This window comes from Neovison vison, chromosome X, assembly GCF_020171115.1.
Source record: "Neovison vison isolate M4711 chromosome X, ASM_NN_V1, whole genome shotgun sequence".
Taxonomy (NCBI): Eukaryota; Metazoa; Chordata; class Mammalia; order Carnivora; family Mustelidae; genus Neogale; species Neogale vison.
This window is the reverse complement of record NC_058105.1, coordinates 130375073-130402383: the sequence shown is the minus strand read 5'-3', so window position 1 is coordinate 130402383 and position 27311 is coordinate 130375073. Positions and strand designations below refer to the sequence as shown.

The 27311-nt window shown below is 54.1% G+C and overlaps 2 protein-coding genes across 13 annotated transcripts in view; both read right to left on the bottom strand.

Moving 5' to 3' along the window:
- Nucleotides 1-19155, bottom strand: part of DHRSX (dehydrogenase/reductase X-linked) — a 231857-nt gene extending 212702 nt beyond the window's left edge. For 10 of the 11 annotated variants that reach the window (XR_006382484.1, XR_006382485.1, XR_006382483.1 and 7 more), the window contains exon 1: nucleotides 19022-19155. Coding sequence is in view for 3 of the 11 variants with exons in the window: in XM_044235389.1 (XP_044091324.1) it covers nucleotides 19022-19130 (109 nt within the window). In the remaining 8 variants the exon portion in view is untranslated. Of the gene's footprint in view, nucleotides 1-18404; nucleotides 18530-19021 lie in introns of those variants that run through there. The other variant, XM_044235390.1, reaches the window with a different exon arrangement.
- Nucleotides 10027-19086, bottom strand: ZBED1 (zinc finger BED-type containing 1). 2 transcript variants are annotated; one of them, XM_044235386.1, is made up of 2 exons: nucleotides 19022-19086; nucleotides 10027-13400 (listed from the first exon to the last, which is right to left on the bottom strand). In XM_044235386.1, exon 2 carries the CDS (start codon nucleotides 13345-13347, stop codon nucleotides 11260-11262), a length of 2088 nt encoding a protein of 695 aa, XP_044091321.1. In that variant the 5' UTR covers nucleotides 13348-13400; nucleotides 19022-19086; the 3' UTR covers nucleotides 10027-11259. The 2 variants fall into 2 exon arrangements, with proteins under 2 accessions (XP_044091321.1, XP_044091322.1); XM_044235387.1 differs by lacking the exon at nucleotides 19022-19086 and adding an exon at nucleotides 18405-18428.
- Nucleotides 19156-27311: the final 8156 nt, after the last annotated feature.

Sequence of the window (27311 nt, the reverse complement as noted above, 5' to 3'; positions counted from 1 at the left end):
ACTTGGAACCAGAACGCCCCCATCAGGACTCGGCACGTGGCACATGTTCTCAAAATGGAACAAGGAGGCCTACGGAACCAAATCACACCAAAGACAGGCAGTGGCAAGAACAGGGTGCTCCAAAGCCAGTAATTATTGGCTGTACCCCAGAAATATATGCCCTGGCTGGTGAAGACAGGAGGGGACTCGTTCACAGCAAAAACCCACACAGCCGTTTTCCATGACGATCTATAAATAAAGAGATGCACATACACTTCACCAACAACTGTGATTTATGAGACGCAAGAATCACCAAAAGTGTGATAAATGGCACCAACCACTCGAGGTCATGGGTATTGTTTCCAGACATAAAAACGTACAGTGGAAAACTTAATTTTGCAAGACAGCTGTTACTAAGCCTTCCCCTACCGTGTATTACTTGCCCTTTGGAAAAAGAACACTTGTATTTTCCCGACTTCAAATTTTAAACACATATGTTCCCCAGCCATTAGGCTTCCCAGGATTCATCCAAATGAAAAGAAACAATTTGAAATTTTAAAAAAAAAAAAAATTGGGGGGGGGGGTGTTAAATGCTGAATGTGCCAAAGTACAATGAACAAAACTTGGTTAAACAATGCACGTGAATAAAGGATTGATCAAATCCTAAAAGTCAGTCCCTGAGATAGATTTAGACCAGCCAAGAAGATTAAAAATCATATGCAGCTCTCCTGTCCTAAGACCCCTGCCTTGGAGATCTGAGGGCAAATTCAGCTCTGAGCTTCCTAGCAGCCAAAGAGAAAAGGGAAATAATACCAGAGATGGCTCTCAGCAGCTGACCCAGTGCTTCCCCCAATATGGGCCTCATATTGGCTTAAATACACACTGTTTTCTGTCAGTGGGCTCCAACACAGGCATCCCCCCCCACAACAGAAATTCCCTTCCATCATCATGCTGGGAGGTCTTAGCCATGCCATTGTGTGTGGCTTAAGATTCCCCCTCTCCTGGTGACACTTGAGATCCTTCTGTCCCCGGAGAGTCGGTATTGGCTTGGAGTTGCACAGGGCACTCACTGATACTAAACAAATACAGGTGTCTGGGCTTGCAGAGACATGGGGCATGGGTGACGGACACCCCAAGTACATAGGGACTCCCCGTGCCCAGCTGGATCCCAGCAGAGGGCATGAGAATGGGAGCTCCATCTACATCAGTAGGAATGTGACAGCCATGTGCTTCTGAATGAAACAGATCTCGCTGGTGCAACTTCCGGGCTCTGCGATTAACTCTGAAATCCCCACACTGTAACGATTTCCATTCCGAACGTGGTGGGCCTCGTCTAATCAGTTGATGGTGTTCATTGCGGAAAGACAGATTACAGGTCCCCACTCCCACCCGCCCCCCCTGCCCCGGCAAGAGTCCATTTCCCAGCAGACAGATTCAAACTGTTAACATGCCCTGCGTTTCTACCCTGCAGCATTTGGGTTTAACAAGTCTCCACAGTTGTATGAGCCAATTCCTTAAAATGACTAAAATTAAAATATTTGTGTGTGTGTGTGTGAGTGTATGAACACATACACATAGAGAGGGAGATGATATGTCCTATATATATGGAGAGATGGATGGGTAGATAGAATGGGTAGATGGACGGATGATGGATGGATAGAAGGGTGGATAGATGGATAGATGGATGGATGGATGGATGGACAGACAGATAGGCCAATGCTGGTTCCCCCTGAGGCCTTTCCTTGGCATGTAGACCCTGTGTTCTCCCTGTGTCCGCACATGGTTGTCCCTCTGTGCGTGTCTGTGTCCACAACCCCTCTTCCTATAAGGACCCCAGTCCTATGGGATCAGGGCCCTCCCTACTGCCCTCATCTTAACTTGACCACCTGCAGAGACCCCATTTCCAAATAAGATCTCCTTCACAGGTACCAGGGGCTAAGACGTCAACATATCTTTTTTGTGCACCCTAGAAATTGGTGCACATGCATGCACACATCTGTGCAAGGCCACCCCAGCCTGGCTAGCGAGGCTCCCAAGGAGCACCGGCAAGCCAGTCCCTCTCCCTGCTCCTTTATCTCCCAGAGGGGAGTCAGCTCCAGCCCAAATGCCTTCAATGCTTCCCCCTAAAACCCGGTTGCAAACAGACACACGGGATCCCTGTCCATCCCCTCACATGCCACTCTGTGTCCTGCATACCAGCACCCACCATCGCCAAGTCCCACGGGCCAGCTCACCTCCAACAGGCATCGGGGGGAGCGCTGGGGAGGTGGCAGCTGTGAGCTGATCGGTCTGCACAGGGACAGCAGCTGCTGCGGACGCACGGGGAGGCCGCCCGGGGTCACGGCTCACGCCTTCCTCCCCGAACCGCCCAGCTGATGTGCTTGGGGGGCAAGCCCACGACTCAGATGACAAGAAAAGCAACGCGAACCTCCCAAGCCCGTCTGCTTGGCAAAGGAGTGATGTTTGCAGGCCGAGCGGAGAAGGAGCTCCCATCCTGAGCCCGGACTATGTTTAGAGCCCTCGTGGCTCATTATTCTTTTTTAAGAACTGAAATGTGGCGGGTTGACCTCATGCTTCCGCCAGGGCCAGCTCGTAGGGAAGCAATTGTATGTCAGGTCTCTGTATCCTCATCTCACTGACCACAGCACAGGAAAGAAGACATACATGCCTCCAACAGCTAAAGATTGGAGATATTTAAAAATACTGATAGAATAATCCACATATGCAAATACCCAAAATATCAAAATCTTGGAATCATTTACAGATTCAAATTCATAAATTCAAATAATTGAAATATTCAAATACTCGAAGGATTTAAAATTATTTAACTCTTGGGATTATTTTTTGTTTTATCTATGTACTTCTTGTTTATTTAAATAATCCTATTTAAATAATTTAAATTTTGACATATTTGGAAGATTTACAATATTCTTTAAATAACTTGCAGATTCAAATACTTGGGCCCCTTGAAATATTTTTAAAAAATAATTTACATATTCAGACAGTTGAAAGATTTAAAATACGGTTGAAATAATTTACAGATTCGGATACTTGCCATGTTTAAAATATTGTTTAATTTACATAGTCAGATACTTGAACTGTTTAAAATATTGTGAGTGATTTAAATATTTAAACATTTCAAATATTTAAAAATCCGATCGTAAACACAGAAGGGGAGGCGGGGGTGGCTGGATCACTCCGCGACCGTGTCTTTTCTAAGGACCGCGCAGAATCCGTGCGGATAAGGCGGAGCACGTCAAGAAAGGGTTTCACCGTAAGGAGTCGAAAGTCCATCAGGTAACATGTAAAGGCAAACGACAGATGCGGGGCGTAGAAAAAGGGCTGCGACCTTGCCCATAAAAGGGTCTTGTAAAAGGATATGCATATCTTCTCTCCTTTTCTCTTCCAAAGACCCAAAGAAAACGAACAAGGGACTCATGGATAGTGAATAAAACACGCCCGTGTAAAGCAGCGTTGAAACACACTCCTATAAGCACACACGACGAAAGGAAGACAGCTGACTCGTGATCAGCCATCACAACAGTGCATCCCAAAACTTCACGCTCGCACCAGAACGAGTCACTGGGCACCAAGACTCTGTCCTTTTAGCAGACGAGCTGCCGAGGGCTGTGCAAAGCAGGCGTGCGTGCCTGTTCTCTCTGACCCAGCAGCTCTAATGCTGCTCCCACAGACGCACTCCCACGGGTGCGCAAAGATGCTCGAACATAAAAAGATACCCTCCCTGCCCTGCTGATAAGATCTTCGGTGGGAATATCATTTTATGCAAAGAGTCTTTACAGGTGTTCTTGCGAAAGAAAGGTTTATTGTTCCAGACACAGCTGGGAGGACCCTCCAGTGGAATTATACTGGGGCGGGGGGGGGGGGGGGTGTAAAAAGAAAAAAAAAAAAGGCAATTTTAAAAGGTTGCATTGTGTGTGACTCCATCTATGTGACATTCTTGAAATGATGGCATTGTGGAAACGGAGAACAGATGAGTGGCTGGCTGCGGATGCAGCGTGGATAGACATGGGAAGGAGGTAGCAAACCTATAGAAGGGGAACATTTGGGAATCTGGGGGCAGGGGACATACCTGTGTCTTGACACAGAAAGGATGGTCACCACCACCACCACCCCCAATGACTGGAGGGATGCACCATCCTTCATGTTGCAAGGACATCCCATATGGGTCACCCCACCACCACACAGGTGGCTGCCCATGAAAATGAGGAAATATGGATAAAACAGGAATGATGGTATTGCTGCAGTCACGAGGGTTGGGATCACGTATTTTAAGGCTTTGTAAGTTTTATCCCCGGAGGGAAACCGGGGAAAGGGTACACAAGGTTTCTCCATATCCTTTTTGGCAACTGCACAGGAATTATGGGGATCTGTAAAAAGTCTAATAAGCTCAGTTCAAATAATACATTCTGCTCTTCAAAACACAAATTTAAAAACAAAGAGTCTTTGTCTCGTGGCTTCTGTCCCATTATGTTGGAAATGACTCATGGACGTGTGAGGGTCTCACGGGCATTCTGTCCTCCTTTACGGAAATGCAAACCAAAACCACAGTGAGATGTCACTTTAGGTCCACTCGCATGGGGTCTTTTTTCAGGGGCAATGAAAACATTGCTGAACAAATGTTGAAGAGCAGGGAGGGAAACTGGGTCCATCCTGCATGGCTGGTGGACACGGAAAATGCTGTGGGCACTGTGGAAAAGTAGGGGGGAAACCACACGGCCTGGCAATCCCACTCATTACTCTCCATCTATCCAGGATGCAGGGAAGCAGGTGTCCACAAGCATATGCGCATGGGAAGGCGTAGAGCAGCATTACTCACGGTAGCCAGGGAGATGTGAGCAGTCCAAGTGCCCACCAATGCACAGGGTCCATCCATGGATGGAACAGAACTCAGCCGTGAAAAGGAACAGCAGTCTGATTCCTGCTGCCTCATGGAGGGACCATGAGGACACGATGCTCAGGGACAGAAGCCACACTCCCAAGACCACACAGGACATGATTTCATTTGTATGAAATACTCAGTATAGGAAAATAAGACAACCACCATGTTGAGAACGTGCCCGTGAGTTTTCTGAAATTCTCTAACCATTAGACGTATGTGATGTCTTGCCAACTGACCTCCATAAAACTGGGGGAGAAAATCTGATAACAGGTTCATATGCGTTACAAGAAAGGGAATCAGCTTGAGGCCAGGTCAATCAAGCTTAGACGAGAAACAGTGTTTGGGGCATGCCCGACTCTTGATTTCAGCTCAGGTCATGATCTCAGGCTCTGGGCTCAGCAGGGAATCTGCTTGAGATTCTCTTTCTCTGTCTGCCCCTCCCCACAGCTCTTTCTCCCTCAAATAAATAAATAAATCTTTAAAAAACAAAATTAAGAAAAAGAAACATTTTTTATAACATCACAGTCAAGAAAGGAACCATCCAAACAATAATGATACACATGTGTCATTGCACAGGTCTGCAAACCCACGGTATGCACAACCCCAAGAAGAAGCTGTAACGTAAAGCATGTCAGCGGTGCTAATGACATGTCCATGTGTGTTTGCCGATTGTAGGAAATGTGCTCTCTATGGGGCAGGTACGGATGCTGGGGAGGCTGTGCCTCTGTGTGGTCATGGGGGTACATGGGGATTTCTGCATGTTCCCCTCAGTGTTGTATTTAATTGCATTCTGGATATATTTTTATTGTAGGGTGCACCTAAAATCACTCTTAAAAATAAAATTAAAACAAACAAACAAATCATGATGTTGAGGAAGGGTGAACACCCAACAACATACCCGTCTGGGGAGGAGCCCCTGTGGTGTGAGAATAAATGGGAAGAAGAAAACATGCCCCGTGTGGGAAACACAGAGAGTGTGATGTTGGTATTTCCAAGGAGGAAAGTAGGGCGAGTGGGTATGAGCTCCACCCCTACTCTGCACTGAAGGCAACCTGTGAGCATGTTGGAAAGCAGTGTGGTTCCTGGGGAGCATGGGTGGCAGACATGATGGTTGGGACCCAGCCTAGCTGTACCCACTCAGGAACTCGAGGGAACCATCTCAAGTATGGGTTCGTCACACGTGGGTTGAGAGAAGCCCAGAGAGCTGATTATGCATTCCCCCTGGGTGTGTCTCTCTGCAAGGGTGTTTTGGAAGAGATTAGCATCAGATCTGGTGCCCTGAGTAAAGCCGAGGGCCTTCTGCACTGTGGGTGGGCCTCGTCTAATCAGTTGATGGTCTGAAAAGCATGAAAGAACATGGAGGGGAAGAATGTGCCAGACGAGCTATTGGTTCTGTTTCTCTGCACAACCCCGATTCACACAGTCTGAATGACAAACACCCTAGAAAGCAGCAGCAAAAGCAACACACATTTCTCAAGGTCCTGAAGGCTAGAAGTGTGAGAGCCTGATGCCAGCTGATCCACTGCCTGGTGAAAACCCACCGCTTGGTTTGTCAGTTCTGTTCGCTCTGAGCTCACGATGGAAAGACAGAGCTCGAGCATCTCTGCAGACCTCCTTTCTCCATGAACATCACTCCCCGCTCTCCTTTCCTTGACCCCCAATTATGTATCTGCATCTCCTGTCCTTCCACATGTCCAGGTTTAATGCATCCAAACTCTCTACCGGGGTGCCCAGGAAGAGACAAGACCAGGGAAGGGCTCAGCCAGCCCGCTGCCCAGCCCCTCGCCAGCCCCTCCAAAGGCGTGTCCTTCATGCCAGAAACCCACCAGGCAGCCTGTTGCTGGTTTGGATGATCCCACTGAGGTGTCTTTGCCCTGCCTGGACCTCCCCACATGCGCTCCACTAAAGAACCCCTCTCCAGGTTCACAGCCCAGCCTGCGGGGAGCAGGATCCTCTTTGGGGAGGTCCTAAGGCAGGCCAACGTCCACTCTGCTCATCCCCTGTGGGGCCCTGCCTCAGTGTCCCCTCCAGGTGGCCAACTTTGCAGTCTGGTGACCTGACCCTGATATCCTACACCTCCCTAGCCAAGTGTGTGAAGGGCTAGGAGCCACACCCACCTAGGAGGCACGGGACCAGGCACTGAGAGCAGGCTGATGCTCTACCCAACTCTCCTGAGGCAGAAGCTTGAAAGGTCCAGTCTTTGGATGTTTCCTGTGACCCAGGGAGGCTGGGCCAATAGGAATCACATGGTTCCTTCCAGTGGGATTTAGAAAGTGGTCAAAATTGCAAATCCATAACACATCAATCAGTGACAGCTGTTCCATAAGGAAACATCAACCCATTAAAAGTCATGGAGGTAGAATAAAGGTCACTTGATGCACCTTCTGTTTAACCACAAAAGCACAGGATGGATGGATGGATGGATGGATGGAAAAGTGGGTGGGTGGCTGGATGGATGGATGGTTGGATAGACGGATGTGTGGATGGATGGATGGATGGATGGATGGATGGATGGATGGATGGACGGATGTGTGGATGGATGGATGGAAAAGTGGATGGATGGATGGACGGATGTGTGGATGGGGGGATGGATGGATGGATGGATGGATGGATGGATGGATGGATGAAAAAGTGGGTTGGTGGCTGGATGGATGGATGGTTGGATGGACGGATGTGTGGATGGATGGATGGATGGATGGATGGATGGATGGATGGATGGAAAAGTAGATGGATGGATGGACGGATGTGTGGATGGGGGGAGGGATGGATGGATGGATGGATGGATGGATGGATGGAAAAGTGGGTGGATGGATGGATGGATGGACGGGTGTGTGGATGGGGGGGTAGATGGATGGATGGATGGGTGGGTGGATGAATGGTTGAATGGATGAGTGGATGGATGGATGGATGGATGGGTGGATGTGTGGATGGATAGGATAGTGGTGGATGGATGGATAAATGAATGGAAAGGGAAGGAGGGATGGATGGAGAGATGGATGGATGGGTGGGCAGGTGGAAGAATGGGTGAGTAGATGGACAGACAGACAGATGGAAGAAGGGGTGGCTGGATGATGGATTGACAAATAATAGATACATGATAGATAACACACAGAAACAGACAATTACATGCAGGTAGAATATACACATAAAGAGGATATATACATACACGTACGACATCCCTTTGATGCAGACATGGACTCGCGAGGCTTACTACGGACGTAACCCCCTCGGCAGGGATGTAATCACCGTAAAATTTCCAGCTGCCCACAAAGGACAGTGCTGATGTCCCCGATTCTGTGCACGCGGCACCATCGTTCCTGCCTGCTGTGCAGCCAGTGGGTTCTTTCCAGGAAAACCCAGGCATGACCTTCCCAGGAAAAATAGCCTCCTCAAGCACCATCTCCCAGAATTCTGAACATCTGAGATGAGAAGGAAGGGTGCCATTCACCCCACAAGAAAAACTCTCAGGAAGCACCCTGCTCTATAGACAAGTTCTAACAGAGAACACGACGGCCCCTTCCTCAGCACGTGCCATCTGCCCCCTACGAAATGCATGCCTTGTCCCATGTCTCCACGAGAATTCAGCATGTCTGGGACAACCGAGAAGCCGAACTGGCTGGATGAGCATCTCGAGTTAGTCTCTCACCAGAAGTCTGAGTTCTGAGTGGATATTCTGAGAATCCTCCCGGAATAACAAAGGCCAACATTACTAACCAACCAACAGGCTGCACAGAGCTCCCCAACCTTGGAAAGACAGACTACAAGGTCCTGACATGCAGAGGCACCCGGGGAATCCAGGGACGACGCAAATTTGGAATCACAGATCCCACAAGGGACCCTGGGTCTGTGTTTCTGGCAAGCAGAGCTGGTCCACGCCACAGATCAGACCATGTCCTGGGAAATGGGATGTGGGCACAGGATTACATCAGACAGCTGAGATGCCCATGAGCCAACAGGATAGGGCTGGTGTGCGTGTCTCGGGACCCCGGAGGATAGGACGGCGGGCTTTATAGGAACTGTTCTGCTAAATCCTAAATGGGTTTCGTGTTTGCAGATGGTTGGAGCCACGTTGGGCAGGGACATTTTGTGGAAGATCTACGAGGGAGATTGGGGTCTGTAGGATGCCGTGTGCAGAGTCATGGGACCAAGCCCACATCCTGACAACACCACATGCTCCCAGAAGCCACACATACCTCCTTTCTCCGGGACAACAGGAACCAGATCTGCCCCAGGTCCTGAAAGCCCATCACACAGAACGACACCAAGCAGGACGGAACCTCCACGGCACCCAAGAACCAACTCCGGGAAGCCCCCCAGATTAACTCCCACGACAACAACGTAGCTCAGACTTAGGGCTTTAGAGTTAAGACGTGAGCATAAATCCCACATAGGCGACCCACACGGGTGAGGAAGCCAAGCAGGGTGCAGCCCTAGACAGGAGAATGCATGTGGGCTGCGGGCTGTGTGCGTAGCAACTGTGGTCAGTGACAGGCACATTCAGTGCCCACCAGACACGGCCAAGGGCATGCTCCCTGGGGAGCGTCAGACATCGGCTAGGTCCGTGACCGTGGCCAGAAAGCGGCCCCTCTCAACTCCACGTGTCTGTGTGTGAAAAGGAAGTATTTAGGCAACCCCCACCTAGCAACAAGGCAACACATTCCCTGCAGGAAGAGGTCCGCCGGTGATGACTACCGTTGCCGTATCCGTTTGTCTGCGGGGTGCCTTGTGAAAAAGAGGAAGGAGAAGTTGGACAACAGCCAGATGCCTGTACAAAACGAAAGGTCCACGCTCACCACTCAGACAGGCCCAGGCTCATAAAACCATTCTCCTGCGAACACAAGCCAGTGAAGGAAAACGCAAAAGGCCTGCTCCCCGGCATGACGTCACCAAGTGGTGGCCTTCCTCGCATGAAGGAAAATGCAAAAGGCCCTCCACCAGACGGGCCCGGTCACCAAGGGGCGGCTTTATTTACATACATTTTGGGATGCGCAAATATCCAGAATGGATCACAGCCTTGGTCATTTGCAAGGACCCCAAAACAAAGCACCTTTCATTGTGGCCCGGAAATGTCTTTGAAGAAAGCAACAAAAGCCTCCCGCCTGGTTGAAAGGGTTTTCACCGCAATGAAAACACATCAGACCAATTAATTAGGAGCTCATCCATTTCTTGGGTTTATTGAACAAGAGTCAAATTCGAAAGCGTTAAATAAGAAAAGAACAGAAAAAAAAAAAAAACACAAAAAATAGATACCGTGAGGAAGGCTCAGACCCAGGCAGACGCGTCAAGATACAAGTCTCGCCCCTGGTCGACACCACGGGGGTAACACCCCCAGGACACGGACACATCCGCCTCCTTAGAAGTCTGTGATAGTCTTGGAGGTGCTCCGCCACACAGAACGTCACCAGCAGCTGGGATTTCCGCGAGCAGCAGGAGCGACCCCAAAATCAAGGCGAAAGTGTCCCATCCTCCGTTTTTTTTTTAAAAATCAGCAGGCCCCTGTGGTGCGGCCTGGACATGATAGAATGCAAGAGTCCGCGGCCCCCTGGAGAAATCGAAATCACCCTCGGCACACCTGGGTCTCTGGTAATTTTGGAAAGCAGGGCTCCCGAGGGCAGGGGGCCTTGTGGTCATCTTGGGGACACATACACACACACACACACCCCTGCACTCACACACAGGCACGCGCCAAGAACGCTCAGGACCCAAGCGCAGCGGCATCACCAGGACCGCACGCACAAAGCAAACTGCAGCAATGGTACAAAAGGCAGAAGACACCTCTTTTCCTGCGTTGTCCCCACGGCCCCTTTCACGCTCTGCACCAAACCTAAAGCTTGCGGTTGCTCCCCTCGGGGCGCGTGGGTTGGAGTGTGGTATCCCCGGCCGTGCCAAAGGCAAGGCGCGCACTTCCGCTGGAGAGTAAACATGAGCTCACGTGCGCAACAGGTCTGCGAAGGCCTTTGGAAGGCATGTGGGCTGGGAACGATGCGCGAGTTTGGATGTTTTTCAGGGGGTTATCGTAAACCCCCCGATGGAGGACAGGATGGCCTTGGGAGTGGAATTAATTTATGTAGGAAGGGAAAGGGGCTCCCTCCCTCCAGCCATCTCCCCCTGCTGGCTGTGCTGCCGCCGAGTCCTTAACTGCAATCACCAGCCAGCAGGCGCACAAGGGACTTCTTGAACGTTCCCTTCCTGTTTCTGCCCCTTCGCTGGGACGCGAATGGGCTCGCAGAGGGAAGGCGCGGCAGCCCCGTCTTTCTCTCCTGTGCGTTTGCTCCCCCTCGCAAGGCCACCCACACATACGCACGGAGGGTATTTACAGCAGAGCACCCCCGGGGGGGGGGGGTCGGCGTCACGGTGACCCGCCCCCAACCCGCCGGCACCTATACGAAGCCGCTGTCCCTGATCCCAAAGAAGCCGGCGTGCACGGCGTCCCCGAGGGGGAACACCTGCTCGTGATCCAGGCCCCACTCCCCCTCGTCCTCGTCCTCGGGCTCGGCCTCCGCGCCGCTGCGCGCGTTCTCGTACAGGAAAATCTGCTCGTCCACGTGCGCCGGGGCGAGCCTGTTCCTCTTGGCGCTGACCACGTTGGCGGAGGTGCCGAAGAGCCGCTCCGGGAAGACGCGCGTGGCCGCCACGCACCAATATTTCTGCAGCACCTTGGGCAGCACGGGGAAGAGCGCCAGGCGATCGGACCACCACTTGAGGGGGTCCTCGTTGAGGCCCAGCACCTTCTGCGACTTGAAGTTGCTGAGTTCCTCCACCACCTGCGCGTGCCACTCCTCCTGGTCCTCCACGCCCCCCGTCTGGCAGAAGATCTCGGCCAACATGCTGTTGATGACGCTGGTGGGCGGCGGCGTGGACGCCAGCACCAACTTCTTCACCGGCGGCTCCTCGGGCAGCGCGTACATCTTGTCCTCCGCCGCCCGGTAACCGCCGCCGTCCTTGACCTTGTCCAGCAGGCCCTTGGCCTCCTCCACCACCCTGTTCTCTACCTGCTGCCTCTCGAAGGCGGACAGGAAGGGCAGGCGCTTATAGCGGGGGTCCAGGAAGGTGGCCACGTTCAGGAACATGTCGATCTCGGGCGCCTCCTGGTAGGTCTTGGACAGCTCCTTGGCAATGACCTCCTTGGCCATGCTGAGCTCCTTGCAGTCCGTCTCCTTGATGTTCAGCGTGGTGTTCAGCAGCATGTGCAAGAGAGGCTTCACCATGCTGATGGTGGGGTACTTGGAGGCGGAGAGCATCTCGGCCACCTGCTTGAAGGGCTGCAGCAGCTCCACCAGGCCCTCGATGGTGGCCCACTCGGAGGCCTCCAGCATCAGGTGGTGGTTGTTACTGTCCTCCACCAGCACGCCTGCAATGACAAACTGCTGCTCCTTGAGGCGCTGGAGCATGGCCAACGTGCTACCCCACCAGGCCACGCGGTTGCTGACCAACATACAGTGCGCCATGTTCTGCTGCTTCTGCTTCTCGTAGAGCATGTACATGGCCACCGTGGACTGCTGGAAGTACTCTACCAGCTTGCGGCAGCGGGCCAGCAGCCCAGCCAGCTTGGGCAGCTGCAGGGCCTGCTGGATGCCCGCGTTAAACGTGTGTCCCAGGCAGGGCATCTGCACGGAGATGTCCAGCAGGGAGCACGCCTTCACGATGTCCTTGCTGCAGTCCGTGGTGGCCCCAAACACCTTCGCGCTGATGCCCCACTCAATGAAGGCCTCGTACAGGACCCTGGTGATGGACTCGGCCGTGTTGTCCTCAGGGACCTCGAAGGTCTTCAGGCAGCGGGAGCCCATGGACAGGCAGCCGGGGGCCCCGCCGCCCAGGAAGTGGGCGGCCAGCGTGACATAAGCTCGATTCTGGTTTTCGCTCCTCCACATGTCCGTGGAGATGCCGCACCAGGACGCGTCGCTGAGCTCCTTGAGGACGGCCTCACGGACGGCGCCGTACTTCTCAGGGATGGCCTTGCTGCACAAGAATTTCCTGCTAGGCAGCTCATACCTGGGGTCGGCCGTCTTCAGCAACACCTTGAACGTGGGCTCGTCCACGATGGACGCGGGATACAGGCCCTCGCAGATGAGGCCGATGACGGCAGCCGTGAGCTCCTGCTGCCGCTTGCTCTCGTGGCCATGGCCGGCCTTGGTGGCCAGCGTGTCCGGCGGGGTCAGCTGCGACGCCTCGGGCTTCAGCTTGGAGAAGGCGGTGGCAAAGGCCTCGCGCATCTGCTCTGTGTTGCTCTTCACGAACTCACAGAACTCGTCGGGGTGATTCTTCTCCAGGTGATAGGAGAGGTTGGACGTGTTGCCGGAATAGGCGATCTGGGCCATGCAGATGCGACAGTATATCTTCTTCCACTGCAAGATGCATCCCTCGGCGTTGGTGTCGAAGCCGAAGTACTTCCACACTTTGCTCTTGGCGCGCGGGTGGGCCACTAGCTTGAGGTCTGTCTGGGACGGGTCTAGGCCTTTCGCCTCCATGGCTCCTGCGCCGCGGCCCGCCTGCGGGGCCTCCACTCATTCCTGCGCACCTGCTGAGAAGCAGCAAGACAAACACAGCATGAGAATGGGTCCAGGCACAGGGGGGTGCCCTGCGAGGAGCGAGCGAGCGCATGCCACACGCCGAAGCAGCTGTCTCCTCCCAAGCCGCGGGGCGAGGGACCCCACGGGGCCGCCTTTCCCGGTGCGCATGGCCTTTGGAAAGCGGAGGGTGCACTCTGACAGATGAGCACCTCTTTGCTGCAGGTCACTCCTAGGTGCGGCGTGCACAGCAACTCCAAGCGTCTGAAAACGTGCGCATCTGAGCGCCAACGCGCGCACGAATCCACAATGCTGAAAACGTGCGCATCTGAGCGTCAATGTGCGCACGACTCCACCCGTCTGAAAACGTGCGCTTCTGAGAGCCAATGCGCGCACGACTCCACGCATCTGAAAACGCGCGAGGTGCGCGCAAGGCTCCATGGGTCTGAAAACGTGCGCATCTGAGCGCCAACGCGCGCCCGAATCCACGCATCTGAAAACGTGCGTATCTGAGCGTCAATGTGCGCACGACTCCACACATCTGAAAACGCGCAAGGTGCGCGCAAGACTCCGCGGGTCTGAAAATGCGCGCATCTGAGCTCCTACGCGCGCGGGAGTCCGCGCGGCTGAAAACATGCACGTCTTTGAGTTTCTCAGTCTTTACAGCACCTGGCCCACCTCGGCTGTTTACCGTTTCCTGTGCTAGGCCGTCCACCATCTTGCCACCAGCCAGGCAGAGTCACTTTCCGAGGGAACAAACTGCTGGCGGCCTGCCCAAGCCTATGTGCCTCAGCTCAGCCGCCAGCCCAGGAGGGCCCACCAGCACCAGCACCTCGAGACCATGTGAGGCACCACATCCCCGAGGTTGGTTCCGGGTATCCAAGAAGCAAAAACGGTTTTTAATTCAGACAAAGCAGTCTTTAAGTTGGCTAAGAGGCATGGCAACTTTTTTTTTCCTCCAAATTTTATGTTTTCTTTCCGTTTCTTTTTTTTTTTCCCTTCCCAAATTTTACGTTTTCCAAATGATGCCTTTTGGAACGTGGCATGTAGTCCTTTTATCTTTGGCACATCCGTCATTGGTAACTTTAGTGGGACGGTTATGGACATCTTGATCCCGTCAAAGGAGCTTCTGACAACGCCCACCGGGGGCAGTCATACCTGTGCGCACAGATACACATTGGCTGTGCCCCGGTTTCAGCATCACCAGACTCTCAAAGGGGAGTTGACCTAGAAGCCAAGCCCCCAAGATTCCTACAGTCCCTGATGCCCCCTCGTCCTGTCCCTCGGAGCCACCGATCAGGGCAGGGACACCCTCAACAGCAGCTGGGTTCTATTCGAAGGTGTGTGTTGAGTCTGCAACCTTCCAACACACTGTACAGTGCTCAGGGGGTTAAAAAAAAAAAAAAAAAAACACCAACCTGTGAATGGAACCTTATTTGAAATAGGTCCCAGGTGTGAGTAAGTGAAATATCATAAGGTCATGGAAGGGATGCAGGCACAAGCCAGGAGCCCCAAGTAGCTGAAAAAAGCAGGAGAGACCCGCTCCTACAGCTTCTCGAGGGAGCCTGGCCCTGCCCTGCCTGGATCTGACTTTGCTGTCCAGAGCTGGGAAAGGATGAATTCTTGACCTTCTAAGCCAGTGGTACTAAGGTAACGCTTCCTCAGAGCACTCCTAAGACAAGGGTAAAACCTTAAAAGATACTGAGCGTCAACATCATGCCGGAAATGCCCCCCACGTCGGAGAGCCACACCCCGCCACGCTGGTCCACATGAGGTCTTCCTGGAAGACGTCACAACACTCAGGCTAAGGGCGCATCACGGTACCTGGGCTGGACAGAGGACATTGTCACTGTGACCGAGTGCAGGGAGAGAGCTGACAGACGAGGCCCAGGGTTTCTGGCACAGGTGGAGCGGTTCCCACACAGCCACGATTTGCAGAAAGAGGACCCCAAAGCCGCACTTTCCACAAGCCCAGTCAGATCACTTAGGTCACAGTCTTTGGGGTCCCCTAGGAAAGCAGGTGACGAGGAGGGGGAGGTTTCCCGTGAGCCCCTGCCCAGCCACTGGGCAGGGCTGTCTTTCCGTACTGCTCGGCTCCCAGTGGCGTCGGTGAGGGTCACCAGTAAAGGTTTCTTCAAGGCAAGCTTTCTGCACTCCTCCTGGCAGGTGGTCGGAGCTCCTCCGGGGAACCATCCCCAAGCCCTTCCCGGGGGGGGGGTCCTAACTCTTGCAGCGAAAGCAGCCGGTTTCTTCCCATGTTGCCAAACAGCACATCCCAGGGAAGGCAGACACCGCAGGACGGAGAGCCTGCCGCCTTCCCCGCGGCCTGAAGGGAGCCCAAGAGGCCAGCAAACACAGACCACCGGGCCACCGGGCTCACTAGGGCTCACTACCGTACTCTGTGGCTTGGAGAACTCTACCAGGGAGAGTGGAGTTATTTAGCATCTGAAAAACCCAAATCACTGGTAGTTACAAGCAACGGGCTTGTCTTTGTTATTTTAAACAGGATCTTAAGTATGTTTTAAATTTCTGGTTTAACTCCTGGCAGGCAAAAACTGGCCTCAACAAAAGGTCGTTTGGGGTCCTTCCTTTTTTTGGAGAGGAAAGGGACCCTCGATCATGAAGTTCAAATACCCCCAATTTCACCTGCCTAGAGACACCGTCTGCGTCCACGTGCGCACAAAAGCAACAAGAATTCCCTTTCCCTGCATAGGTGCTCCAACGCCCCGGAGTCTGGAAACCAGGAGTCCTCCCAAAATAGCTCGGGAAGTGGGCTGGCTGACATACTTTGAGGTGGGTATGGCCTTCCTAGGTTTAGCACGCATGAACGAGTCCGTTTTCCGTATTATCAGGGAGCCTGCCTACTTCCCGTGGAATTTGTCTGTAGGATTTTATTTATTTACTTGAGAGGAAAGGAGAGCACAAGAGGGGAGTAGCAGGGAGAGAGAGACGCAAACGCCCACGTCCAGCCCGGAACCCAATGCAGGACTCTATCCCAGGACCCTGGGATCATGATCTGAGTCGAAGGCAGACGCTTCGCCGACGGAGCCTCTCACGCGCCCCCTCCCCCCCCCACGGAATTTTTAAGGAAAATTCCATCCAAAATCTCCATTTCAGAACACGCTGATGCATCGAGAGGTTTCATTTCCAACGGAGGACCCTTGTGGAGCCCGACCCCGTGACCACGCACGCGTCTCACATCGGGGCAACGTGGAGCAGCCCTTCGGCCAGAGCTTGAGATGTGGGGTCCCGTGAGGATACAAAATGCGATTTTAAGATACGATGAACAGACACACCTCACCGCGTGGGAAACCTAGATACAGTCTGGAGAAGACAGAGAACCTGGAAATCAGACCCTCTCGGAAGAGGCACGACCATCCAACCCGAGTCTGTAAAGGATCTTGCTTTTGGACAAATGTGAAGAAAAGAAGACCTCTTCACACTTAAGACGGCTGCCCTCTTCTCTCTTTCTTTCCTCCTACAATCCAAGTAGAAGCAGACTTCGTAGATGCCCCCCACATACTCCCCTTTCTAAAAGGTCCGAGACCATCCTCCTGGTCTGGGATTTAAAAAAAAAGTTGAGTTACTTCCAGCTGGAAATGGGAACTGGATCTTTGTTACTGCTTAGCTGGAAGCCTAGGGCAGAGTTCAGTGGCTCTTGTCCAAACGCCCAGTGCAGTAAGAGGCAGATCAGAAAAGCTTTAAAAGGCAAAGCCATGGTTTGCCGCTTGGAGATGGGGGGCCACCAGCAGACCCGCGGCGGGAGCACGCCCCCCCCCCCACCCCGGCGACACACGGCAAACAAGTTTTGCAAACACACGTTTTGGTGTGCCCCCGCAGGGACGCAACGTCCAAGGCTAAATTCCATTCCCAGATCGACCCCGTCTTGCCGGGCTCCTAGGCAGGTGACAAGACCCGTCTCAGAGCAAAACCACACGGGTACCTGTAAGCCATGGTACTCTATGGGTCTGGGGCTGTTTCTCGTTGTTCCTCAGTTTACAAGCTGATTTGAAAGGACACATGTTGACTTCCCAGTCCCCAAGCCCTGGAATGCCTACTCGCTATTACCCTGCATTCACTTCTAACGCGTATACATATGTTTTAAGGGGGGAAAAAAAAACGCACAAATTCCAGTGTTATCACCCAACTTAAAAGCTCCGCTCAAGAAAAACAAAGAGTCATTTCCCTGGGTGGAGGTCTGGGAGGCAGGGCTCCCTGAAAAATGTCTTGTTCCTACTCCGAGCCGAGGTTCTCCAAGTGGGACCCCCTCCCTCGTGAATGGGTAGACAAAGGAATTCAGAGGCGCAGCTGACCCCTGCAAGCACGTGGGGGTCGGCACACACTGAAAAATCCGCTTATAACGTCGGATGACCCCCAAAACATAACCAGGAAAAGCCCAGAAACCTGACCCAGGGCACACAGGGTGCACGCACACGCACACGTGATTTCTGCGTGTTGTCAACCCTGGATGCTGGGTTCTTCCAAGGAAGGGAGAGGAGGAAATGGGATGAAAAAATCCTAAGGGAGGAAAAAATGCACTTATGGGACCGTGCAGTCCGTATCCAAAAAAAAAAAAAAAAGGCAACCAAAAACACACACAAAAAAGAAAAGCAACATGTAAGTGAAGGTGGGCATGTCACAGCAGCGCTGACCGAAGGTCAAGTGTATTCTGGCGAGGACGGATGGTGCGTGTGCAGCTGCAGAGGGGAGCCGACCCCCCTCGCACGCTCCGTAACTGCACAAGTCGCGCTCAGAATCCGGCTCTCCTCGTAGGCCTGGCAGGAACGAGCTCAGCTACGAGGCCGCTCCCCACCCCAGTTCCCACCGAAAACCTTGTTTTGGAAAACACTTATTTGTCACCTAAAAATAAACTGCCCTGTCTGCGCCCACAGGCGAGGGCTCCTGTGCGTCCCCGCGCAGCCGCGCACGCAGAAAGGCCTCCGGGACTGTGGCTTGGCGGCCCCGGGCATGCGTCTGTGCAGACCCAGGGCGCACGCCGGAGGTCCCGCGGGGCTTACCAGCGCTTGAGCGGGTCCCGACCCCGAGGCCTGAGGAGGGCGCGGCGGTGTTCCAGGCAGCGGCGCGGAGTTGGCTCCCGGCAGGCATTGGTCCCCATAGCCCCGGCCGGGCTCCCCAGTGCCCCGGGCCGCGCGGCCGCGCTGGGCCCCGCGGCGCCGCGGCCAGGCCTTCCGGGAAGGCCGCTGCCGCCTAACCCCCGGCTGGAAGGGGGGAGCCTCCGGGGCTTCCCCGCCGCGCTCCCGGCCCGCGCGCGCGCTCTCCGCACGACCCCCGCCGGCGCGCGCACAGCCCGAGGTCGGGGGGCGCGGGGGACTCGGCGCGAGCGCGCGCGGGCCCGGCCGTGACCCCGGAGGCCGAGGTCGCGGGCTTCCGGCAGACCCCGGCCCCGGGGCAGGCGCGAGCGGGCAGCCGAGACGCGCGCGCACGAGAGGCTCCCGGGGCGCGCTCGGCCTCCCCAGCCCCCGCCGCGCGCCTCCCCCGCCGCCAGCCCGCCCGCGCCCCCCCGCCCCGGGTCCCGCCGCGCGAGGAGCGCGCCTCCGCCCGCTGTCGCCAGCGCCCCCGCCGCCCCCCGTCCCCTGCCCGCGGCCCCCCGCCCGCGCGCCCGCGCCCTGCTGACCTGGTTCCGCGAAGCCCCCGCGGCAGCGCCGCAGCAGCTGCGCCAGGATCACCGCCGCGCCCACCGCGTAGACCCGCAGGGCCGCCCGCGCCGCAGACAAAGGCGACATGGCTGCCCGGACGCCGCTTCCGCGCCGCCCGCCGCCGCCCGCCCCCGGGACCCGGCGCGACACCGGCCGGCGGAAACGCGCCCGCGCGGCCCGCCCTCCGCGCCCGCCCGCCTGCTCGCCCCGGGCCGCGAACCAGGACCCCGCCCCGGGACCCCTCCCCGACCCCGCCCAGGCCCCCGGAACCCCGCCCCAGCCCCGGGCCCGACCCGGGGACCCCTCCCCGGGCCCGCCCAGGCCCACGGAACCCCGCCCAGGCCCACGGAACCCCGCCCCGACCCCGGACCCCGCCCCGGGACCCCTCCCCGACCCCGCCCAGGCCCCCAGCACCCCTCCGCGACCCCGCCCAGGCCCCCGGAACCCCGCCCCGACCCCGGACCCCGCTCCGGACCCCTCCCCGACCCCGCCCAGACCCCCAGAACCCCGCTCCGGTCCCAGGCCCAACCCGGAGACCCTTCCTCGATCCGCCCCGATCCCCGGAACCCCGCCCCGACCCCGGGACTCCTCCCCGATCCCGCCTCGATCCCCGGAACCCCGCCCCGACCCCGGACCCCGATCAGGGACCCCTCCGCGATCCCGCCCAGATCCCCGGAACCCCGCCCCGACCCCGGACTCCGCCTAGGGACCCTTCCCCAACCCCGCCCCAACCCCGGAACCCTTTCCGAACACTGACCCGACTTGGAGACCCCGCCCCGGTTCCACCCAGACTCCTGGACCCTGCCCATGGACACTGTCCGCCCCGGCAAAACCCATCAGACCCTTCCCAGGGACCCTGCTCCCGCCCCTCCCTGACCCCGGACAGAGGCCCAGGACCTCCACTCCCTCACCCAGACCCCAGACCCCTGCGGACTGACCCCTCCCCTGGACCTGGTCCCCGACCTGAGACCCCTTCCGAACCCTTCCTGACCCCAGTCTTCAGTAGGAGGAGTGGTAGTAGTAGTCCCTAGAGTAGGGACCCCCACCCAGATTCCGCACCCCAGCCCTGGTCCCCGCCCAGACCCTGGAACCCACCCCACCCCGAACCCTGTGCAGACCCCTTCTTGGATCATTGGACTTGCACTGAGACTAACCACGCCCCCGCCGCAACCCCTACCCAGAACCCTCTGAAGGGACACCTAAACCTGGCCCCACAAGAACTTCAGGCCTGCCCAGGTCCAGGACCCACCCCCCGTCACATGCCCCCCCCCATTGTAACAGCCAGCGCATTCCAGAGTTGCATCCTTCCCAACACCAGCCGAGACCACCCACCCCTGCCAAGATCCAACACAGAGGATCCTACACCTCTCCACGGAGCCCGGGGATCTCCCCCCGACTCTGTCATCTAGGACACAAACCCACCAGGCCTTGACTGCAGGGAGCCCCCTAGCCCAGGGCTACCGGTGTCCCCCAGCACCTGGCCCGCAGCTGGACCCCTTTCCTCAGGTCCAGGGACTGGCTTCCCATGGGGATCTGAGACAGTAGGGACTCACCCCTGCTTGGTGCATCCCCCCAGCTGAATTAAGAAGGCTCCTTCTGGCCTTTGCGACCCTCTGAGAAACTGAGGCCAAACAGCCTTTCCGGGATCCCCTGCCACGTGGGAGTATGGGCCTGCCCGGCTGGGCCAGGTGCACCCCACAAACAGGATCAGGGACAGTGACCGTACCTTTTGCCCCTGTCCCACTCCCTGGTGTGTGGAATGGGCAGCTCTGGCCCACCCGTTCCTGGTGCAGGACGACTCCAGGAGTGGGGGTCCAGGGTCTCAATGGAGTCGAGGGTGGGGGTCTGTGGACAGGGGTCCAAGATCCAGGTGGGGTCCCTGGGCCGGGGGCCTGGGGTCTGGGTGAGGTCTGAAGGGATCCTAGTGGGAGTCCTCTGATCTAGGGTCTGGGCTGGGACGCCAGCAGGAAGTGGAGAGGGTAGGATATCTGAGTGTCCAGAAACAAAGACAGAAGGACAGGCAAGTTACCCATAGCCAGCCAATGTCTGGGGTGATCCTAAAGACCCCTCGTCTCCTTTCCCCAGCCCCCCTCGCAACTGTCTCTATTCCCAGGAGTTTCCTAGAGCCGTGACCTGTGCTGATAGCCACGGGCTTCCCTAGGTGCTTCCAGCAAGGGTCTGAGGGGACCCCCATCTCATGAACCGGTCCTCAAGGAGGTCCCGAGCGGAAGCGGGGTCCTGGTGATTGCGGGGCTAAGGTCCCTATTTCTGGGGGCACAGCTGTCAGCAGGGGGCAAACCGTTGGTCCTAGCAGGTCCCCCCACAGCCCACTCTCTGCCGACAGTTTCCCCTCCTGCCCCGTCTCTGTGACTCCTGTGGCACCCAGTCCTCTGCGTCTGAAGGCTTTCGGGCTTAGGAAGGTCTCACCGGGTCAATCCAGGATCACCGGCCTATTTTTAGGTGCGCACCGGAATTCCACCTGCAAAGCCCTTGGTGCTCTACCACGGCGCACAGTCATGGAGGCTGGGGCGTGGCGGGGTGGGATTCCTGCCGAGGTAACTTTGGGTGACGGGCCATTCGCTGCCCGAGGCCACCGTGGTCCAGGAACCCCTGCCCTTTCAAGGGTGTGAGGACCACAGCACTTGGAGGTAGCATCACCTGCACCAGAAGAAGAAGGTCCACCACAGTGCTGAGAGCCTCCTAGTGTCTGCCCACCCTAGGGGCACCACGACATCCCTGCAGCTCTCCGTGCACACATCAGGGCGCTCATGAGATTCCCGAGAGCCCGTGACAACGTTTTCGGGGCTCCCTTCCTCCAGAGTCGGGGTGGGGAGAAGACACGGTGAAGATGGCAATAAATGACACAGGTGGTGGGAGAGGAAGGGTTTGAACCAGCGGCGTTTCCCCGTACGGCATGAAGTGTGCATCTGTTTCTCACGGGACAGGGAAGGGGCCCATATAGGACGTCCCCGAGGAGGCCTGAAGGACCCTATAGTTCCTCTAGGCCCCAGATACACCACACTAGGCCACGAGGACTTCCCCAGGAGGACGCAGTGAATCTGCCGGGGTCTCAGTACCGAGAGGTGACAAGCCCTGAGTCCCTGGGGAGGATGTGTTAGGCTTGTTGGAATGATCCCACAAGCTGGCAAGGACCCCAAGCCTACGGTTCCAGGGACAGGAGGCCCCATGCCTGGTCCCCGGGATAAGAAGGGTCGTCTGGGGACGGGGACCTTATCACTGGGAGCAGAGCGCGGCGGAGAATTACGACTTGGGTGGGTCAAGGACCTCGGGGTTTTCTCCAGACCGCAAGGAAGTGTATGATGTTTATGATATGGAGCCCCAAGACGGGTCCTTCCCCCACAGTGTGGTTTTGGAAATGTGGGGTAGGGGGAGGCACTGGAGGGCAGGGGGAGCTTAGGGTCTCCAAGGACGGTCAAAGCCAGTTGGGAGCCTATCGAGATGCCCTGTGTGCACAGCTCAGGATGGGCAAGGACGTTTCCCCGTGAGTCTGGGGACACGGGTGAAAGCCGGTGTCCTGGAGGTACCACCCAGACTCACCAGAAATGACCAGTAACGTAAGATAATATATGATAGGATAGGATGGGATAGGATATGACACAATACAAAAAGAATACAGTGAAATAAAAAAATGAAGTGAAATAAAATAAGTTAATAAAATATAAAAGAAAATACAATACCATGAAATAAAACAAAACAAAATAGAATACAATGAAATTAAAATGAAATAAAATAAAATAAATCAATAAAATATAAAATAAAATACATAAAAGAAACAAAACAAAACAAAATAAAATGAAATAAAATAAAGTAATAAGATAAAATTACTTAAAATAAATTAATAGAATATAAAATAAAATACAATGCAATGAAATAAAATACCATGAAATAAAACAAAACAGAATACAATGAAATAAATAAAATGAAATAAAATAAATTAATCAAATATAAAATAAAATGCATAAAATAAACAAAACAAAATAAAATAAAATGAAATGAAATAAATTAATAAGTTAAAATAAATTAGTAAAATATAAAGTAAAATACAATACAATGAAATAAAACAAAACAAAATAGAATACAGTGAAATAAAATGAAATAAAATAAATTAATAAAACATAAAATAAAATGCATAAAATAAAACAAAATAAAATGAAATTTAAAAATTAATAAGATAAAATTAATTAGTTAAAATAAATTAATAAAATATAAAATAAAATAGAAGGAATGAAAGTCAAATAAATTAATCAAATATAAAATAAAATAAATAAAATAAAATAAATTAACAAAATGTAACATAATAAAATAAAATAAAATAAATAACCATGAAATAAAATAAAATAAAACGGTGAGGCATTTCTTAAAAATGCAGATTGCCAGGGCGCCTGGGTGGCTCAGTGGGTTAAAGCCTCTGCCTTCCGCTCAGGTCATGATCCCAGGGTCCTGGGATCGCACCCCAAATCGGGCTCCCTGCTTCTCCGTCTCCCTCTGTTCCTTGTCAGTTCATGTAAACTCTCTGAAATACATAAAACCTTTAAAAAAAAATCACTGATATTAACCCTGTAAAAAGGGCGTTTGAGTACAACGGAATGAAGTGTTTACGGTCATTATTCGTCAGCAGGTGGACAGATAAATATATGCATCTGTCCATCCGTCCAGGGGAATAGTACTCAGGCAGGAAAAAGAGCCCAACCCTAACACCCCCTGCCCCATGGATGGACCCTGAGGCCATGATGCTGCAGGAGAGACACCCTTGGCACCCAAGACCACACCGTGTGCTACCCCGTTGATGGGAAATGCCCCAAATCAGCAAATCCGTGGAAGCAGAAAGCAGGTTCATGATGCCAGGGGTTGGGGGACGGGAGGAATAGGGCACGGGCCATCTCCTTTTGGTGGGGGATTGCAGATATACTGGCGGTGGGTACAGGGGACGGTCGCAAACCCGTAAATACGGTCCTTGCCTCTGAATCATGCACTGCACAGCGGTGACGTATATGTTATGTGGATTTTACCGCCAAGGCTGAGGTACTTCCAAATTAAATGTTAGAAGTAGAAAGCTAAGAAACAAGGAATCAATAAATCGGCAGCAGATTGACCACGGAAGGTGCCTCAGTATTGGGAAAGAAAAGGCAAGTGGCCGGTGGTGTGTCCTCTCCTCCTAGGTCCCGGGTGCCAGTGGGACCTCAGCAAGACAGGCTCGTGATGGGTTTGCAGACAGAGACAATGCCTTGAGGACGCGTCCTGGGGTTGAGCTCCTTGGCTGTCTGTGGTTGGGTTCAGGTTGCCTTCCGGGCAGGGGCCCTGCGGAGTCACGATGCGGCCTTCCCTGCGTTCACGAGGGCCCTATGCCTGGGCACGTTCCCGGCCGACGGCGTCTGGAAATCTTGCCCGGAGGTGGCCCTCCGCTTTAGTGTCGCGTTGGTCCTCTCCAGCTTGCTCAGGGGACAAGGTTTTGCTGCAAGAGTGGCTCACACCAAGGGTCGGGGGGCACCGTGCCTAGTTGGCGAGCATATTTTGGGATCTCCTTGTTGCAGCGCGGACCCAAACACAAAGCCAGAAAAAGGTCGCAGTCGGTGCAAGACGTGGACCTAAAACACGGATGCGTTAGAGAAAGCGTGTCCCCCGTTTGCACTGTGAGACAGCGTCTCTCCAAGGCTAGTGTCTGAACACAGTGTCTGCACGTCCTCGTTGCTGAGCCACCCGGGACGGGTGTCCTTGTGGCTCGGGGTGTTGTCCCCTGCCCCGTAGGTCATTTAGCGGCACTCAGGATGCATGATGCTTCTGGGGAGGGGTGCCCAGGGGACATCACCTCTGACAGTTCTTGTCATATAACAACTCCTTGGACTCGCGGGTCCAAATCCGGAATGTTCTTTGCCTGCCGAGGTGTGCAGGGAAGAATCCACTTTGCACAAAGACAGCTCCAGCGTGTCCCTGGGCTTCCAGGAACAAGACTCTGAGCCCTGGGACATGCAGGCGGACCATGCTACAATGGGATTTAGGGTTGGGGGGCTTTGAGGCACGGGCTCGCTGCTTGGGGGAGGGCAGGTGCACAGGTAGGCAGCCGTGCACATTGGCGACGGCTGCGTGTTGTCATGTGTCACCACGGGGAGAGGTATGTGCTGTGCCTGAGCCCGCTGGGAGGGGCCACTGGAGGCTCGTGCCTGGTTCCTCCTTGAACTTGCCCCATACACCGGTTCCCTTTGCTGGTTTTATGCTATTTTCACATGATGAAACCATAAGGGTTACGGCAGCTTGGCAGAGTCGTCCGTGTCCATGTCGGGGAACTGTGTACCTGGGGGTGACCTTGGGGGCGCCAGAAGGCACAGTTGGTGCTGGACATAACACTGGTCTTGGGGTCTTTGCACCACGGATGCACAATTCCATTCCACCTTGTAAGGTTGTGATGACAGGGAACCCAGCAGGAGTCCCATTTACAGAATGGCACACAACGGGGATGCCTGGGTGGCTCCGTTGGTTAAGCAACTGCCTTTGGCTCAGGTCAAGATCTTGGAGTTCTGGGAGCCACGTCAGGCTCCCTGCTCAGCAGTGAATCTGCTTCTCCCTCTGACCCTCCCCTCGCTCATGCTCTCTCTCTCTCAAATTAATAAGTAAAATCTTTTTTAAAAATTTTGAAAAAATGGCACACACTGAACCTTGCAGAAGTTTGGGGTTTGGCTTTGCCTTTTGGTTTTTGGTTTGTTGTTTGGGGTCGCTTTTGTTTTTCTTTTGCCTTTCGTGGTCCTTAATTGTGCACGCGGCTGTAAGCCTGCTGGTGCCTCCGTAGGCACACACGGAATAACGGGAACGTCTTCAGTGTCCCGGGGTGGTGGGGGGTGAAGCAAGAGAGCGTTGACTTTGAGATCAGTTTCCAAATCTCTGATCTGGGAGCGGGTTCATCTGAAGCAGCTCTGGGTGCTGGTGTTTCTCCAAAGGGGGTTGTTCCGTGAGACCCGGGGCAGACTCCGGGGTCTGTAAACCCCACGTGAAACCTCCCAGACGTGTTCCAAAAGTTCAGGATTTTAGGCGACCGTGTTGATCTAGCACGGGGATCCTCAGAGGCTTTGAGAAGACACACGCAGGGAACTCAGAGAACGGGAAAACGTTTCTCCCCTTTACGGTCCTGACTGTTTCCTGGGAAATATCTTTAGTGTCTTGGCTTTGTCCTCATTTCCCAGTGGTAGTATCCATTCCATGTGGGTTCTCGATCTCCGATGTGTGTGCCTACGAGTCTCCCCAAGCATGGGGTCCCTGGTCAATCCTTCTAAAAGAATCACGGGAGTCATGGCGGGCATATCTACCCAGATTTTGGGGGGCCGTGGTAAGGGTTTTGAGCATGACTATGAACATTAGGACTTTTCTACAAGGTCGGCAGAATTTAGGGCCAGATCGTGGAGCAGAACAGAGATGCTCAAAGAAATGCATCATATGCCCAAGCCCCAACCTTTGGACACAGACCCACGCAGGATGGCTGAATCTGGAAAACACCCCATATCTCCCAGCCTTTGGGCAATTCCTCTTTCTACAAGATGGCGCTCAAAATCCCGCAGTGTGACAACATGGGTTGTTGCCGGTTAGCAGCGGGTGATGTACAGAAGCGTTGGATGGACATGTTATCCCATGGATGTGGAGATGGATGGATGAATGGATGGGTAGATGGATGGATGGGTGGATGGGTGGATGGAAGGATGGATGGATGGATGGATGGATGGATGGAAAGATGGATGGATGGATGGATGGATGGATGGATGGATGGATGGATGGAAAGATGGATGGATGGATGGATGGATGGATGGATGGATGGAAGGATGGATGGATGGATGGATGGATGGATGGATGGAAAGATGGATGGATGGATGGATGGATGGATGGATGGATGGATGGAAAGATGGATGGATGGATGGATGGATGGATGGATGGAAAGATGGATGGATGGATGGATGGATGGATGGATAGATGGATGGATGGATGGATGGGTGGATGGATGGATGGATGGATGGATGTGGAGATAGATGGGTGGGTAGGTGGATGAATGGATGGATGGATGGATGTGTGGATGGATGGACGGATGGATGGATGGGTAAATAAATGGCATGTGGCCCATGAATAGAATGGAATATGATGTAGTCTTAGAAAGAAAGAGCATTCTGCACCTGCAACAAATATTGTCTTGTACAGTAACTACGGCTGGAATTAAAATAAAATCAAATAAGATAAAATAAAATTAAATTAAGATAAGATAAAATAAAATTA

What these genes read in the sequence shown, in the direction of transcription:
- ZBED1 (XM_044235386.1), bottom strand. Translation starts at nt 13,347, where the DNA reads ATGGAGGCGAAAGGCCTAGACCCGTCCCAGACAGACCTCAAGCTAGTG.